General features: G+C 43.5%; 1 protein-coding gene across 1 annotated transcript in view; it reads right to left on the reverse strand.

Moving 5' to 3' along the window:
- LOC109881223 (calsyntenin-2) overlaps positions 1-16,052 on the reverse strand; it is a 410,239-nt gene extending 394,187 nt beyond the window's left edge. The window contains exon 1 of the mRNA XM_031791101.1: positions 15,661-16,052. Coding sequence (XP_031646961.1) covers positions 15,661-15,742 — 82 coding nt within the window. The 5' untranslated portion in view covers positions 15,743-16,052. The remainder of the gene's footprint in view (positions 1-15,660) is intronic.
- Positions 16,053-17,181: the final 1,129 nt, after the last annotated feature.

A 17,181-nucleotide genomic window follows, 5' to 3' on the forward strand; every position in this document is an offset into this window, starting at 1 on the left:
AGAGAGAGAGAGAGAGAGAGAGAGAGAGAGAGAGAGAGAGACGAGAGAGAGAGAACAAAAGAGAGAGAGAGAGAGAGAGACATGAGCGACGAAGAGAGGATACAGATAGAGACAGAAGAGAGAGACAGAGATATACAGAGAGAGAGAGAGACAGAGAGAGACAGAGCAGAGAGAGAGAGAGAGAGAGAGGAGAGATACCAGAGAGGAGAGGACAGAGAGATACAGAGAAGAGAGATACAGAGAGGACAGAGAGAGACGAGAAGACAGCAGAGAGAGAGAGGAGAGAGATGAGAGATACAAAGAGAGAGAGAGAGAAGAGAGAGAGAGAGAAGAGAGAGACATATGAGCTAGGGACAGAGAGGAGAGATGATACAAATAGTAGAGAGAAGAGATGAGAGACAGGCCAGAGAGAGAGACAGGCAGAGAGAGCAGACAGGCAGAGAGAGAGAGAGAGAGAGAGAGAGAGAGAGAGAGAGAGAGAGAGAGAGAGAGAAAGTGTGCGCACTAGCGAGATATCTGAGCTTGTCAGCTTTGACAAATGGAGAGGGGGAGCTGGTGAGATTGGTGCGGAAGCGATTGATTGGAGAAAAGGAGACTGAGGAAGAGAACAAGGCAGAAGTGGAGGATGCTGGTTAGCACTCTGGACAGGGAGCGTCCAGGCAGTTGGCTGAAGCGTCAGGGAAAGAGCCTAGCCAACAGCCTCTATCGAAACGTTTCTATTCTGTTTTACTCTTAATCGCTCTCTCTATCTCACACACAGATACACACAGTCTTGTATAACTAAACTTGAGGGGACACACAATTCAGTCCCATTCAAAATCCAATTTTCTGTAAAAACCTATCCCTAAACCTAACTTTAACACTTACCCTTACCCTAACCTTAACGCTAACCCTAACCTTGAACCCAAAACCTAACCCTAACCCTAATGCTAAACCTAACCCTAGCTCCTAACCCTAACCTTGAACCCAAAACCTAACCCTAACCCTAATGCTAAACCTAACCCTAGCTCCTAACCCTAACCCTAATTCCAACCCTAACCCTAGCTTCTAACCCTAACCGTGAACCCAAAACCTAACCCTAACCCTAATGCTAAACCTAACCCTAGCTCCTAACCCTAATTCTAAACCTAACCCTAGCTCCCAACCCTAACCGTGAACCCAAAACCTTACCTTAACCCTAATGCTAAACCTAACCCTAGCTCCTAACCCTAACCCTAATTCTAAACCTAACCCTAAACCTAGCTCCTAACCCTAACCCTAGCTCCTAACCCTAACCCTAGCTCCTAACCCTAGCTCCTAACCCTAACCTTAACCTTGAACCCAAAACCTTACCTTAACCCTAATGATAAACCTAACCCTAGCGCCTAACCCTAACCCCAACCCTAGCTCCTAACCCTAACCCTAGCTCCTAACCCTAACCCTAGCTCCTAACCCTAACCCTAGCTCCTAACCCTAGCTCCTAACCCTAACCCTAACCCTAGCTCCTAACCCTAACCCTAGCTCCTAACCCTAACCCTAGCTCCTAACCCTAGCTCCTAACCCTAAACCTAGCTCCTAACCCTAATTCTGACACTAATTGTAGCCTTAACCCTACATCCCTTACAAATAGCATTTCACCTTGCGGTGACAAATAAAATGTTCCCAGTTGCTTAAAATGTTTGTTTGTTTACTATTCTTGTGGCAACTTCTGGTCCCCACAAGTATAGTTAAACACGTACAGTCACACAGTCTGCTTTCGCCTCTGAAAGAGATTGACAGAGGCTCTGTCAATCACCGCATTCTTATCGGCAGACTCAACAGCCTTGGTTTCTCAAATGATTGCCTCGCCTGGTTCACCAACTACTTCTCAGATAGAGTTCAGTGTGTCAATTCGGAGGACCTCCAGCAGTCTCTATGGGGGTGCCACAGGGTTGCAAAACCAAATGCATGCTCTTCAACCGATCGCTGCCCGCACACACCCGCACACACCCACTACTCTGGACGGTTCTGACTTAGAATATGTGGACAACTATAAATACCTAGCTCTTTTCAGACTCACATTAATCATCTCCAATTCAAAATTACATCTAGAATTGGCTTCCTATTTCGCAACAAAGCATCCTTCACTTATGCTGCCAAACATACCCCCGTAAAACTGACTATCCTACCGATCCTTGACTTCGGCGATGTCATTTACAAAATAGCCTCCAATACTCTACTCAGCAAATTGGATGTAGTCTATCACAGTGCAATCCGTTTTGTTACCAAAGCCCCATATACTACCCACCACTGTGACCTGTATGCTCTCGTTGGCTGGCCCTCGCTTCATATTCATCTCCAAACTCACTGGCTCCAGGTCATCTATAAGTCTTTGCTAGGTAAAGCCCCGCCTTATCTCAGCTCACTGGTCACCATAGCATCACCCACTCGTAGCACACGCTCCAGCAGGAATATTTCACTGGTCACCCCCAAAGCAAACTCCTACTTTGGTCGCCTTTCCTTCCAGTTCTCTACTGCCAATGACTGGAACGAACTGCAAAGATCACTGAAGCTGAAGACATATATCTCCCTCACTAACTTTAAGCATCAGCTATCAGAGCAGCTTACCGACCATTGCACCTTCACATAGCCCATCTGTAAATATCCCACCCAACTACCTCATCCCCATACTGTTATTCATTTTTTTGCTCCTTTGAAGCCCAGTATCTCTACTTGCACATTCATTTTCTGCACATCTATCACTCCAGTGTTTAATTGCTAAATTGTAATTATTGTAATTATTTTGCCACTATGAACTATTTATTGCCTACCTCCCTAATCTTACTACGTTTTCACACACTGTAAATAGACTATTGTGTTATTGACTGTACGTTTTGTTTATCCCATGTGTAACTCTGTGTTGTTTGTGTTGCACTGCTTTACTCTATCTTGGCCAGGTTGCAGTTGTAAATGAGAACTTGTTCTCAACTGGCCTACCTGGTTAAATAAAGGTGTTCTCAACTGGCCTACCTGGTTAAATAAAGGTGTTCTCAACTGGCCTACCTGTTTAAATAAAGGTGTTCTCAACTAGCCTACCTGGTTAAATAAAGGTGTTCTCAACTGGCCTACCTGGTTAAATAAAGGTGTTCTCAACTGGCCTACCTGGTTAAATAAAGGTGTTCTCAACTAGCCTACCTGGTTAAATAAAGGTGTTCTCAACTGGCCTACCTGGTTAAATAAAGGTGTTCTCAACTGGCCTACCTGGTTAAATAAAGGTGTTCTCAACTGGCCTACCTGTTTAAATAAAGGTGTTCTCAACTGGCCTACCTGGTTAAATAAAGGTGAAATAAAAAAATAAAAAAACACAGTAATGCTGGAGACTCTGGGAACTAATGGGTTTGTGAGGTGTGTTCCTTGTCTCTTGCTGCTGCGGTTCTTAAAAGGTGGGGTGAACACTGGGGTGAGGAAGGGTGAATACTTTTCTCCATCTATCTCTAATTGCTTCTATTATTCCTTTCCCTCGCTAAGCAATCCCTCCTTCCTCTCCTCTCCTCTCCGCCCTCCTCCTCAGGGAGCACTCTCAAAGACAAGGGACGTTCCTTCTTAATTCTATAAAAGCGTCTGGTGTTTTCTCCACTCACTCCTCTCTTTCGCTCTCTCTCTCTCTCTCTCTCTTTTCTTCCTCTCTCTCCCTTCTTCACACCTCAGAGAGTAAATCAAAGGGCCTGTCTAGTGCTAAGTATGGTCAGCAATAGCCCCAGAGGGAGAGCAGGGGAGCAAGAGAGCTCACCTGCCCACTGTGATTAGTAGAGGCTTACCTCCAACTATAACACAGCTACACACACACACACACACACACACACACACACACACACACACACACACACACACACACACACACACACACACACACACACACATACACATGTACACACACATTGTTCACCTCCTGGAAAACTAGAAAGGAGTGCAAGAGATAAGAGACCATGAAGAAATAACCCCAACCCCAAGCAATTTTTACATTTTTTATTTAATTTAACCAGGTAGGCTAGTTGAGAACAAGTTCTCATTTACAACTGCGACCTGGCCAAGATAAAACAAAGCAGTGCGACACAAACAACAACACAGAGTTGCACATGGAATAAACAAGCGTACAGTCAATAACACAATAGAAAAAAAGAGAGTCTATATACAGTGTGTGCAAATGGCGTGAGGAGGTAAGGCAATAAATAGGCCATAGTAGCGAAGTAATTACAATTTACAAATTAACACTGGAGTGATAGATGTGCAGATGATGAAAAAACAATATGGGGATGAGGTAGGTAGATTGGATGGGATATTTACTGGTGGGCTATGTACAGCTATTTGGATGGGCTATTTACATATGGGCTAGATTTTATTTTCGATTGGAAATGTTTAATATGAGTCTGGAAGGAGAGTTTACAGTCTAGCCAGACACCTAGGTATTTGTAGTTGTCCACATATTCTAGGTCAGAACTGTCCAGAGTAGTTATGCTAGTCGGGCATGTGGGTGCGGGCAGCGAGCAGTTGAACAGCATGCATTTAGTGTTACTAGCGTTTAAGAGCAGTTGGAGGCCATGGAAGGAGTGTTGTATGGCATTGAAGCTTGTTTGGAGGTTTGCCAGAGGTCCGGACAACAGGCCCTCCGATTTGACACACTGAACTCTGTCTGAAAAGTAGTTGGTGAACCAGGCGAGGCAGTCATTTGAGAAACCAAGGCTGTTGAGTCTGGCAATAAGAATACGGTGAATGACAGAGTCAAAAGCCTTGGCCAGGTCGATGTAGATGGCTGCACAGTACTGTCTTTTATCGATGGCATTTATGATATCGTTTGAGCGATAGCTGAGGTGCACCCGTGACCAGCTCGGAAATTAGATTGCACAGTGGAGAAGGTATGGTGGGATTCGAAATGGTCAGTGATCTGTTAATTAACTTGGCTTTCGAAGATTTTAGAAAGGCAGGGCAGGATAGATACCGGTCTATAACAGTTTGGGTCTAGAGTGTCACTCCCTTTGAAGCGAGGAGGACCACGGCAGCTTTCCAATCTTTAGGGATCTCGGACGATACGAAAGAGAGCTTGAACAGACTGGTAATAGGGGTTGCAACAATGGTGGAAAGAGAGGGTCCAGGAGGTCTAGCACAGCTGATGTGTTCGGGTCCAGGTTTTGCCTGGACCGCCTTAGAACATCTGCTATCTGGATTTGGGTGAAGGAAAAGTGGGGAGGCTTGGGCATATAGCTGCGTGGGGTGCAGAGCTGTTGGCCGGGGTTGGGCTAGCCAGGAGGAAAGCATGGAGAAATGCTTATTGAAGAAGAGAAATACTTATTTAAATTCTCTATTATCGTGGATTTATCTGTGGTGACACTGTTACCTAGCCTCAGTGCAGTGGGCAGCTGGGAGGATGTGCTCTTATTCTCCATGTACTTTACAGTGTCCCAAAACTTTTGGAGTTAGAGCTACAGGATGCACATTTCTGTTTGAAAAAGCTAGCCTTTACTTTCCTGACTGACTGTGTATTGGTTCCCTGAAAAGTTGCATATCGTTGGGACTATTTGATGCTAGTGCTGTCTGGCACAGGATGTTTTTGTGCTGGTTGTGGGCAGTCAGGTCTGGATTGAACCAAGGGCTATATCTGTTCTTAGTTCTACATTTTTTGAAAGGGGCATGCTTATTTAAGATTAAAGAATGGCCAGGCATCCTCGACTGACGGGATGAGGTCAATGTCCTTCCAGGATACCCGGGCCAGGTTGATTAGAAAGGCTTGCTCGCAGAAGTGTTTTAGGGAGCGTTTGACAGTGATGAAGGGTAGTCGTTTCACCGCGGACCCATAGTGGATGTAGGGAATGAGGCAGTGATCGCTGAGATCCTGATTGAAAAGAGCAGAGGTGTATTTGGAGGGCAAGTTTGTCAGGATAATATCTATGAGGGTGCCCATGTTTACGGATTTAGGGTTGTACCTGGTGGGTTCGTTGATAATTTGTGTGAGATTGAGGACATCTAGCTTAGATTGTAGGACTGCCGGGATGTTAATAACCCGTTTGGAATAGGGGGCAGCATTTTCACGTTCGGATGAAAAGCGTGCCCATAGTAAACTTCCTGCTACTCAGGCCCAGAAACTAATATATGTATATTATTAGTAGTATTGGATAGAAACACTCTGACGTTTCTAAAACTGTTTGAATGATGTCTGTGAGTATAACAGAACTCACATGGTAGGCAAAAACCTGAGAAAAATCCAACCAGGAAGTGTGGAAATCTGAGGTTTGTAGTTTTTCAACTAATTTCCTATCAAATATACAGTGTCTATGGGGTAATATTGCACTTCCTAAGGCTTCCACTAGATGTCAACAGTCTTTAGAACGTTGTTTGAGGCTTCTACAGTGAGGTGGGGGCGAAAGAGCTGATTCAACCAGAGCTCTGCCAGAGTGCCATGAGCTGACCACGCGCACACACGTGAGAGCGACCTGCGTTTAATTGCAAGGAATTCTCTGGTTGGAACATTATTGAAGATTTATGTTAAAAACATCCTAAAGATTGATTCTATACATCGTTTGACATGTTTCTACACACTGTAATATAACTTTTTTAACTTTGTCTGAACTTTCGCCTGGACCCGCGCCTCGTGAGTTTGGATTTGTTAGCAAACGTGCTAACAAAAGGAGGTATTAGGACATAAATGATGGACTTTATCGAACAAAACAAACATTTACTGTGGAACTGAGATTCCTGGGAATGCAATTCTGATGAAGATCATCAAAGGTAAGTGAATATTTATAACGCTATTTCTGACTTTTACTGACTCCACAACATGGCGGGTATCTGCATGGCTTGTTTTGTGTCTGAGCGCTGTACTCAGATTATTGCATTGTTTGCCTTTTCCATAAAGCTTTTTTGAAATCTGACACAGCGGTTGCATTAAGGAGAAGTATATCTATAATTCTGTGCATAATAGTTGTATCTTTTATCAAAGTTTATTATGAGTATTTCTGTAAATTGATTTGGCTCTCTGAAAGTTCACCGGATGTTTGAGGCACAACATTACTGACCATAAAGCGCCAATGTAAACTGAAATATTTGGATATCAATATGAACTTTATTGAACAAAACATACATGTATTGTGTAACATGAAGTCCTATGAGTGCCATCTGAAGACGATCATCAAAGGTTAGTGATAACTTTTATCTCCATTTCTACTTTTTGTGACTCCTCTCTTTGGCTGGAAAATGGCTGTGTTTTTTTGTGACTAGGCTCTGACCTAACATAATCATATGGTGTGCTTTCGCTGTAAAGCCTTTTTGAAATCGGACATGATGGGTAGATTAACAAGAAGTGTATCTTTAATTTGGTGTATTGCACTTGTGAATGTATGAAAGATACATATTTCTAAAAAACATTTTTGAATTTCACGCTCTGCCTCTAACGGCCGGGAGGTGGGCTGGCTCAGAGCTAGCTTCTTCTGAGCCACCCAGTGGCAGCTAGCTAGCTATGATGATCAGGAGTAATGGTGCAGGGCTTACGGCAGGAATCCGGCATTGTAGTGGAGAAAACAGTCCAATACTGGCAGGCTGGCAAGTATTATCCAGGCTAAAAGCGGCTGCTGTTTATGCAGAAGGTATAGGCCGCTAGCAGTGGCTGACAATGACTAAATAGCTAGTAGCTAATTAGCTGGTTAGCTTCTGATGGCTAACCTCTGATGGAGGTTCTGGCTATATTTATTTGAAAATAAATTGTAATATATACAAAAAAAGACGAAAAATACAAAATGGACATTGGAGAACGACAAACCACGTCTGCCCTGCTACGCCATCTTGGAATATGTCAATGTAGAATGTAGAAGAACGAGGGAGGGAGGGGAAGGGAGTGATGTAGGGAGAGAGAGAAAGAGGAAGGGGAGAGATGTAGGGAGAGAGAGAAAGAGGAAGGGGAGAGAGGGAGAGAGAGAGGGAGAGGAGGGAAGAAAGGAAGGGGAGGAGAGAGGATACAATAGGTGTTCTGTGGGTCAGAGGTGCTATGGCTACAGGCTAAAAGCTCACAGTAGTACATACACCTGTAACCTTTTGTATTGTTCTGAATTCAATGGGGGAGATATTGTACATATGTCCAAATGTCCATACCAGCATACATTGCTTTACTATCAGTGGAGTGTTGGGTGGATATTGGAACAAGGACCCAGAGTCTAAGATATATATCTTGTGAGATAATTCTGTTTCTGTAGCATGAGGCACTACAAGTATACCGACTGGACGCTACTTTAACATATAGCTCCTGAGTGCCGCAGCAGTCTAAGCAACTGCATCTACAGACACCCTGGTTCAAATCCAGGCTATATCATGACTGGCTGTGATTGGGAATCACATAGGGCGGTGAACAATTGTCCCAGCGTCGTCTGGGTTTGGCTGGTGTATATCGTTATTGTAAATAAATACAAAATCTTAACTGACTTGCCTAGTTAAATAAAATAAACAGCCTTACCCTCAATATATCTACTGAGTGTCAAGCAGAGATGCATTGGGTCCCATTTTTACAGTATTTGGTATGGCTCAACCAGGGATCAAACTCCCAACCATCCAATCACCGGATGGACACTCTAACAACAAGGCAACTGAGTTGATCACTAAGCAATGGCCTATATTCTATATAAGAAGAAGAATCTGATTTGAGACCAGTGAATTAAGACTACTCTATTAGCAAAACCCTGATCTGAAGTAAGGTCGATAAGGCAGGGCTGAGATCAATGAGGTAGCACTCCTCCATACTTTGCCATAATCTGAGATAAGAGCACTGATTTGAAATCAGTGAAATAGCTGAGCCTGATATTAATGATAGAGATGTACTGCACTCTTCCACCCTGAGCCTTGGTTTTCCCACCCAGAACTAAAAATAGGAGAGACAAGCAAGGCTGTACTGAGATCAGAGAGGTGGTCCTTTGTAGCTCTGTTGGTAGAGCATGGTGCTTTTAACGCCAGGGTAGAGGGTTTGATTCCCAGGACCACCAATACGTAAAAATATACGCATGTGTGACTGTAAGTCGCTTTGGATAAAAGCACTGGCTAAATAGCATATCATATAATAGGTAACGACATGTCCTCCTACATGTTGAACCATGGTTTTCTAGTCGCAGCACGGCAGGCAGGGTTTGTGCTGCCTCCGGCCGGGGATTTATAGAGCGCTCCGATAATGCACTTCCTCTCTCAAAAGGGGGACATAAATCTGCCTATTTTTTTTGTCAACACTTTTTTATTGGCTGATGGGGTCCTCTAATCTCGCTCTTCTGCTTATTCTATCACACACACCACACACACACACACCAAAAAAGTATTATTGCATGAACAATGTACAATGACTATACAAAACATGAATAACACCTGCTCTTTCCATGTCAAAGACAGACCTGGTGAATCCAGGTGAAAGCTATGATCCCTTATTGATGTTGGTTTTTTATTTTTAGGGAGGGTAGATCAGCTTTAATATTGCAGATAGATTGTAGGTTTCATCAATGTAATTGTTTGCATAATTTCCAATCTCCCATATATATCTACACAATACCAGAGTAAAGTTTGGACACACCTACTGATTCATGGGTTTTTCTTTATTTTTCATATTTTCTACATTGCAGAATAATAGTGAAGACATCATGTAGTAACCAAAAAAGTGTTAAACAAATCAAAATATATTTTAGATTTTAGAGAATCTTCAAAGTTTGCCCTTTGCCTTGATGACAGCTTTGCATAATCTTGGTATTCTCTCATCCAGCTTCACCTGGAATGCTTTCACAACCGTCTTGAAGGAGTTCCCACATATGCTGAGCACTTGTTGGCTGCTTTTCCTTCACTCTGAGGTCCAACTCATCCCAAACCATCTCTATTGGGTTGAGGTCGGGTGGTGGAGGCCAGGTCATCTGATGCAGCACTCATCACTCTCTTTCTTGGTCAAATAGCTGTTACACAGCCTGGAGGTGTGTTGGGTCATTGTCCTGTTGAAAAACAAATGATAGTGGGACTAAGTGCACACCAGATGGGATGGCGTATCGCTGCAGAATGCTGTGGTAGCCATGCTGGTTAAGTGTGCCTTGAATTCTAAATAAATCACTGACAGTGTCACCAGCAAAGCACCCCCACACCATCACACCTCCTCCTCCATGCTTCACGGTGGGAACATGCGAAGATCCTGCGGATATCATCCGTTCACCTACTCTGCATCTCACAAAGACACGGCAGTTGGAACAAAAAATATCAATTTTGGATAGGATAGATTTCCACCAGTCTGATGTCCATTGCTCGTGTTTCTTCACCCAAGCGAGTCTCTTCTTCTTATTGTTGTCTTTTAGTAGTGGTTTCTGTGCAGCAATTCGACCATGAAGGCCTGATCTCCTCTGAACAGTTGATGTTGTGATGTGTCTGTTACTTGAATACTGTGAAGCTTTTATTTGGGCTGCAATTTCTGAGGCTGGTAACTCTAATGAACTTATCCTCTGCAGCAGAAGTAACTCTGAGTCTTTCTTTCCTGTGGCGGTCCACATGAGAGCCAGTTTCATCATAGTGCTTGATGGTTTTTGCGACTGCACTTGAAGAAACGTTCAAAGTTCTTGAAATGTTCTGAATTGACTGACCATGTTGTAAAGTAATGATGGACTGTCATTTCTCTTTGCTTATTTGAGCTGTTCTTGCCATAATATGGACTTGGTCTTTTCCCAAATAGTGAGGGAAAAAAAGAATTTGATTTTGTACGTTTGCCCACTGACAAAGAAATTATGAGTCTATAATTTTAATGGTAGGTTAATTTGAACAGTGAGAGATAGAATAACAACAAAAAAATCCAGAAAAACGCATGTCAAAAATGTTATGAATTGATTTGCATTTTAATGGGGGAAATGAGTATTTGACCCCCTCTCAATCAGAAAGATTTCTGGCTCCCAGGTGTCTTTTATACAGGTAACGAGCTGAGAGCACATTCTTAAAGGGAGTGCTCCTTATATCAGCTTGTTACTTGTATAAAAGACAGCTGTCCACAGAAGCAATCAATCAATCAGATTCCAAATTCTCCACCATGGCCAAGACCAAAGAGCTCTCCAAGGATGTCAGGGACAAGATTGTAGACCTACACAAGGCTGGAAGGGGCTACAAGACCATCGCCAAGCAGCTTGGTGAGAAGGTGACAACAGTTGGTGCAATTGTTCGCAAATGGAAGAAACACAAAAGAAGTGGCAATCTCCCTCGGCCCGGGGCTCCATGCAAGATCTCACCTCGTGGAGTTGCAATGATAATGAGAACGGTGAGGAATCAGCCCAGAACTACATGGGAGGATCTTGTCAATGATCTCAAGGCTGCTGGGACCATAGTCACCAAGAAAACAATTGGTAACAGGACTGAAATCCTGCAGCGCCCGCAAGGTCCCCCTGCTCAAGAAAGCACATATACATGCCCGTCTGAAGTTTGCCAATGAACCCCTGAATGATTCAGAGCACAACTGGGTGAAAGTGTTGTGGTGAGACCAAAATGGAGCTCTTTGGCATCAACTCAACTCGCCGTGTTTGGAGGAGGAGGAATGCTACCTATGACCCCAAGACACCATCCCCACCGTCAAACATGGAGGTGGAAAAATTATGCTTTGGGGGTGTTTTTCTGCTAAGGGGACAGGACAACTTCACCGCATCAAAGGGACGATGGACGGGGCCATGTACTGTCAAAAGGGTCTGAATACTTTTGTAAATGTGATATTTCAGTTTTGCAAACATTTCTAAAAACCTGTTTTTGCTTTATCATAATGGGATTTTGTGTGTAGATTGATGAGGTAAAAAACAATTTGATCAATTTTTAGAATAAGGCTGTAACACAACAAAATGTGAAAAAGTGAAGGGGTCTGAATACCTTCTGAATGCACTGTATCTCTGAACACCATCCAGTTTTGATTTATATTTGCCATTGTGCTGTGATGTTTCACAAAAGTTCTGAACCTTTCTATTCCCATCGTTTCTACAGAATGGTGCAACTGAATATTAGGAAGCTGTTCCTGATGTTTGGTATACTCAGGGTATAGGTCAGGTGCTTCTATAGAGGAAGCATAGCCTATATTGAAATAATACCTTATTTTATAATGAAGGTGGAAGTTTCTGTTAATCATAACTCTTTTTATCTTGATTTATTTTAACCTTGTGCATTGAAATATGCATTCTGTACCTCGTTTTCACATATACAGTAGTCAACCAACAGCATCCAAAGTACTCCTGCAGTTGGCCAAATCGTATTACCGGGTAATGCTTTGCTTCCTCTATGGACTGAGTCATATTACATTTGAAGTACTGTTTGTGTGTACTTTCTGATTGAAAAATAATAGTTGTGTGTTTACCCCCCAAAATAATAAAGCTGCAAAAGGTTCCTCGATGGAAACAGACGCTGTGGGTAGCTAAATGAAAATACACATACTATAGGTAATGAGCTATCTAAATTCATAGTTCATATTGCTTGGAATTACACAAAAGCGCAGCTCCGGGCATCTCTGGCAAAAACCACTGCACAGCTTTCTACTCAACCGCGAATAAATTCCCCCCACCACGCTGCTGAGCGTGAGACATGGTGGGTTGTGGGAGAAATCGTTTGAGTCACCGTTTGCAACCGTGAATGCAATAATTCCTTTGTAAATAGCTTCGCCGCCTCTTCGCAGTTTTGCATACTTGGCTGCTGTCAACATGCACCAACACACATACTTACGGGCATAAACACACAGCTCTAGGTTTGGAGCGGATGCCTTGAGGATCTCTTTGATTAAAAGGAGTGTCGTCAGTTCACGGTTCTTGAAATACAACACAGATAATGACAGGGGAAGACCGCGCCTCAAAGTTGTTCTGTAGAACAGCCAATTCCTGAGTCTTCTCTAGTTACTTAAAGGACATACAGTAGACGCACGGTTCAACTGTCACATGGAACATTTTAAAGAAAAGCTGCATCATGACAGAAGATAATGTTACTATGTTACAAGTTCAGAACGTTACTGTATGTCTCACGTTTCTCTCGCTTTTACACGGAGTTAAAGATGGCAATTGAAAATGCCATCTTTAAATGCGGCTAGTGGGCCAGGATAGCAGCAGACAGACTACGTATAGAAATGCATGTAGACACGCCTTCAAATTAGTGTCTCCATAGACACACATTGGCAGGAGAATAGTCCATACTGAAGAGGTCAGTGACTTTCAATGTGGCACAGAAAGGGACCACCGAGTGCTGAAGCATGTAATGCTGAAGCATGTAGTGCGTTAAAATCGTCTGTCCTCAGTGACAACATTCACTACCAAGTGCCAAACTCTCTTTGGAAGCAACGTCAGCACAATAACTGTTCTTCGGGAGCTTCGGGAGCTTCCTGAAATGGGTTTCCTTGGCCGTGCAGCCAGCACACAATCCTAAGATCACCATGTGCAAAGCCAAGTGTAGACTGGAGTGGTGTAAAGCTCACTGCCATTGGACTCTGGAGCAGTGGAAACGCATTCTCTGGAGTGATGAATCACGCTTCACCATCTAGGCAGACAGACGAATCTGGGTTTGGCAGATGCCAGGAGAATGCTACTTGACCCAATGCATAGTGCCAACTGTGTTTGTTGGAGGAGGAATAATGGTCTGGTGCTGTTTTAGTTAGTTCCTTAGTTCCAGTGAAGGGAATCGGTGTGTTTGTCGAGATTGGTGTGGAAGAAATTGACTGGCCTGCACAGAGCCCTGACCTCAACCCAATTGAATACCTTTGGGATGAATTGGAACACAGACTGCGAGCCAGGCCTAATCGCCCAACATCAGTGCACCAACCTCACTAATACTCTTGTGGCTGAATGGAAACAAGTCCCTGCAGCAATTTTCCAACATCTAGTGGAAAGCCTTCCCAGAAGAGTGGAGGCTGTTATAGCAGCAAAGAGGGGACCAACTCTATATTAATGCCATGATTTTGGAATGAGATGTTCGACAAGCAGGTGTCCATATACTTTTGGTCATGTATTGTATGTAAACAATGGGCTCTCATTTTCTCCTATGTTGCGCCCTGGGGACTTAATTAGAACCGTGTTGTGCCGGCGTTTCCACCCCCATTGACTCGACAGTAATGTGTTTACTTCTCACTTAGCAGCCAAGCAGTGGCTTGAAAAGTCCAACAGTCCTGAGCTACTATCATGCTATCTCGAGATGGACAAAGTCTACACATTTGTGGATAGAGTTGGTGACAGACCATGTATCCACTTGCAAATAAACACCAACACATTAAAACACACTCAGGCTCTTATTGCAAATCAGCATCATAGACAGCTAGTGCATTCCCTATCTCTCGCTCACACACGCACACACACACGCGAGCGCGCTCTGCTCCGGGTCAGGCTATAATCATATTCAATTGAAAATGCAGATGAAGCACAAGCTTCGCCTCCCTAATCAGATCATTCGTTTGTATCATATGCATCCATACTACTGGGACAACAGATAGAGACAGATAGGCATATTGGGCGCATGTGAAGCCAGACCCAAAGGCTGTTTCCTTCCCGAAGCACAGGGAAATGCGCGGAGCAACACCTTATCATGCATCCGGCAACTGCCACTGCTGCCAGACAAAGTGACAGGTGCAACATTTGTTATTACGCTCCCCAAACAGCAGTCACAGTCTACGGGGAGTTTATTCATGTGTACCTGGTGCCAAATCCACCAATTTACCTGTGGCACCGGAGTGGCTCGTGAGCAGCTCGAGAGCAGTTAGTCTCATATGTGCTATAACACAGATATATTTAGCTCACCGAGGGAGTGCAGTCCGCAATCCATTAACGATATAAATTAATCGCTCATCATTCTGCAATAGAAACATTAGCCTAAAAAGCCCGTGATGATAATTATATGGCTAATAACAAAATATTTTACCTTTATTTAACTAGGCAAGTCAGTTAAAAACACATTCTTATTTTCAATGACGGCCAAGGAACAGTGGGTTAACTGCCTGTTCAGGGGCAGAATGACAGATTGGTACCTTGTCAGCTGGGGGGTTTGAACTTGCAACCTAGTCCAACGGTCTAACCACTAGGCTACCCTGCCGCCATAATACGCATCATCATCACCAGCATCGGCATCATTATATCAATATCTGATAAGTAGGGGCTTACTCATATTTATATCAGCATCAGGACATTATATGCCTAAATAGTCCTCATCATCAATAAGATATCAGACTACTTTCTACTATTCTTACCACCTCATATCTCTTCAAAACCCCAATATCCGTCTCGGTCGGTTCGAGGAGGCAGGCTATAACATGCCTATCACATGGTGAGGGACCATATCCATAGGCAGATGTCACAGTGAAAACTTGGACACATTGGTACACTCAATGCAGCGGCACCAGTCCTCCTGATAAGAAATGACAGGTCCCAGAGGCACCTCCACTCGGAAATAGACTTATCAGCCAGCCTCCCTATAATTCACCCTCTGCCACGACTGCTTTACAAATCACAGCCATTTAACCATCTGTTATCAGAGATTCTAAATAAATACAATCACAGCGCAATCAGCCCACATTAGAGGTGAAAACACTCCGATATGGACGCTCTCTCCTCTCCCTATATTCCTCCCTCCCATTGCCGCCTCTTCAACAATAAGCACATTGCAAAGTGACAGAGAGAGCGCACCACGCAGGGGGTAGGGAGCGCCAAGTTCCCCTTAACCTACCTTTCACTGTGTGACAAGCACACAGCCCCACTGCAACCCCGGCCATCAGCAGCACCACCTCGGATATTCTCTGCATCTTCATGGCGTGGTGAGAGCGAAATGCAGACAGGGCACGGTGACCTCTTTATCTCTCTCTCTCTCTCTCTCTCTCTCTCACTCTCTCTCTCTCGATCCTTTCCGCCCGCTCCTTCTATTCAGCTTGTCCCAACGTTTTCTCTCCTTCAAGCCGTAAAACTGTTCACTAATGATATGTCCGACTTCGACTAAAGATAGCGAGCAAAGAGTGTAATAATACACAAAGCGAGGCTGAGAGGGAGGCTTCTTCCGTGAAGAAACCGTGAAGCTGCGCGGTATAGTTAACAGAGCTCGTTCGATGGTTGTTGGATGCCCAACTAACTGCTTAGTGATAAGACGGGACCGGAGACCAACGCTCCCCGGGACTAGACTGTTACGTCACGGGGAGGAGAGATGTGGATTCATATTCATATTTTTTTCTGTCATACCGCTCCCTCCTATCACTCAGCACTAAACAGCATCATTCTTCATTGTCTGAAATTATTAATCTGACCAATTTTACAAGAATAATTCATTGTGAATAGTATACTGATATTTAGCTCATTAGGCTACCACTGTCACGAGACCACCCTAGGATGTATCTTACCCACTTGCCTCCACATACAGGTATATAGCTTTGGGAAGATGTTTTGAGTCGGGGGTGCAGAGCGCAGCAGGGGTTGAAAAAAAATCACCTTTCTAATGAAGTATAGCTGATTATTCAGGTGCTGGCTGTCAGTCAATAGCAATGCATCTAAAATGCGTGTGAAGATAAGGTTTCTTAAATATAATTTGAAATGTTGAGACAAGGATAAAGGGGAAGGGTGTGTAGCGAAGATATAGGCGCGTCTCTCTCCAGAACGCGCTTAACTCTCTGCTCTGAGCTGTCTTCTGCCAATTATTGCGCATTCATTGTTTTATTGTGTTAATTGTTTGCCCTTTGATCAGTTCCCCATTTACTGTTAATCCCTGTCATTTGGTTACATAAATTTATGTTAATGCATGGATTAATTAGGGCTATACAGTCATTGTTTCTCATTCTTGGAGTGGAAATGTTGTTTGCAGAGTTCACAACCTGCTACACTTGTGAGAAACAAGTTTTGGTTTATTTCATACAGTGGCTGTTGGTGGATGATGGCCTTATTTCTATTACAGCATATTGGATGACTGTTATTCATATTCCATTCAGCCAGTTCAATGTAACATTGATAGGCTTAGGCTACTACATGATACTTACATTTTCCGTATACCCATCATCAGGTTGCTACACCCCTAATATTCAGATTAAAGATTATAAGTAGATGCACAGGTCAAGAGGCAAATTGGAGTAATCAAGATTGCAGACAGTGACATATTACATACCTCCTTACACACTCTTGCCTGAATCTAGCTGTTCTAGAGTGTAATAATTAGTCCAAACAGTTGCAAATGAGGGTTTCTATTGGACAAATTCAGGTAGGTTTATCC

Source organism: Oncorhynchus kisutch, linkage group LG15 (assembly GCF_002021735.2).
Source record: "Oncorhynchus kisutch isolate 150728-3 linkage group LG15, Okis_V2, whole genome shotgun sequence".
Classification (NCBI taxonomy): domain Eukaryota; kingdom Metazoa; phylum Chordata; class Actinopteri; order Salmoniformes; family Salmonidae; genus Oncorhynchus; species Oncorhynchus kisutch.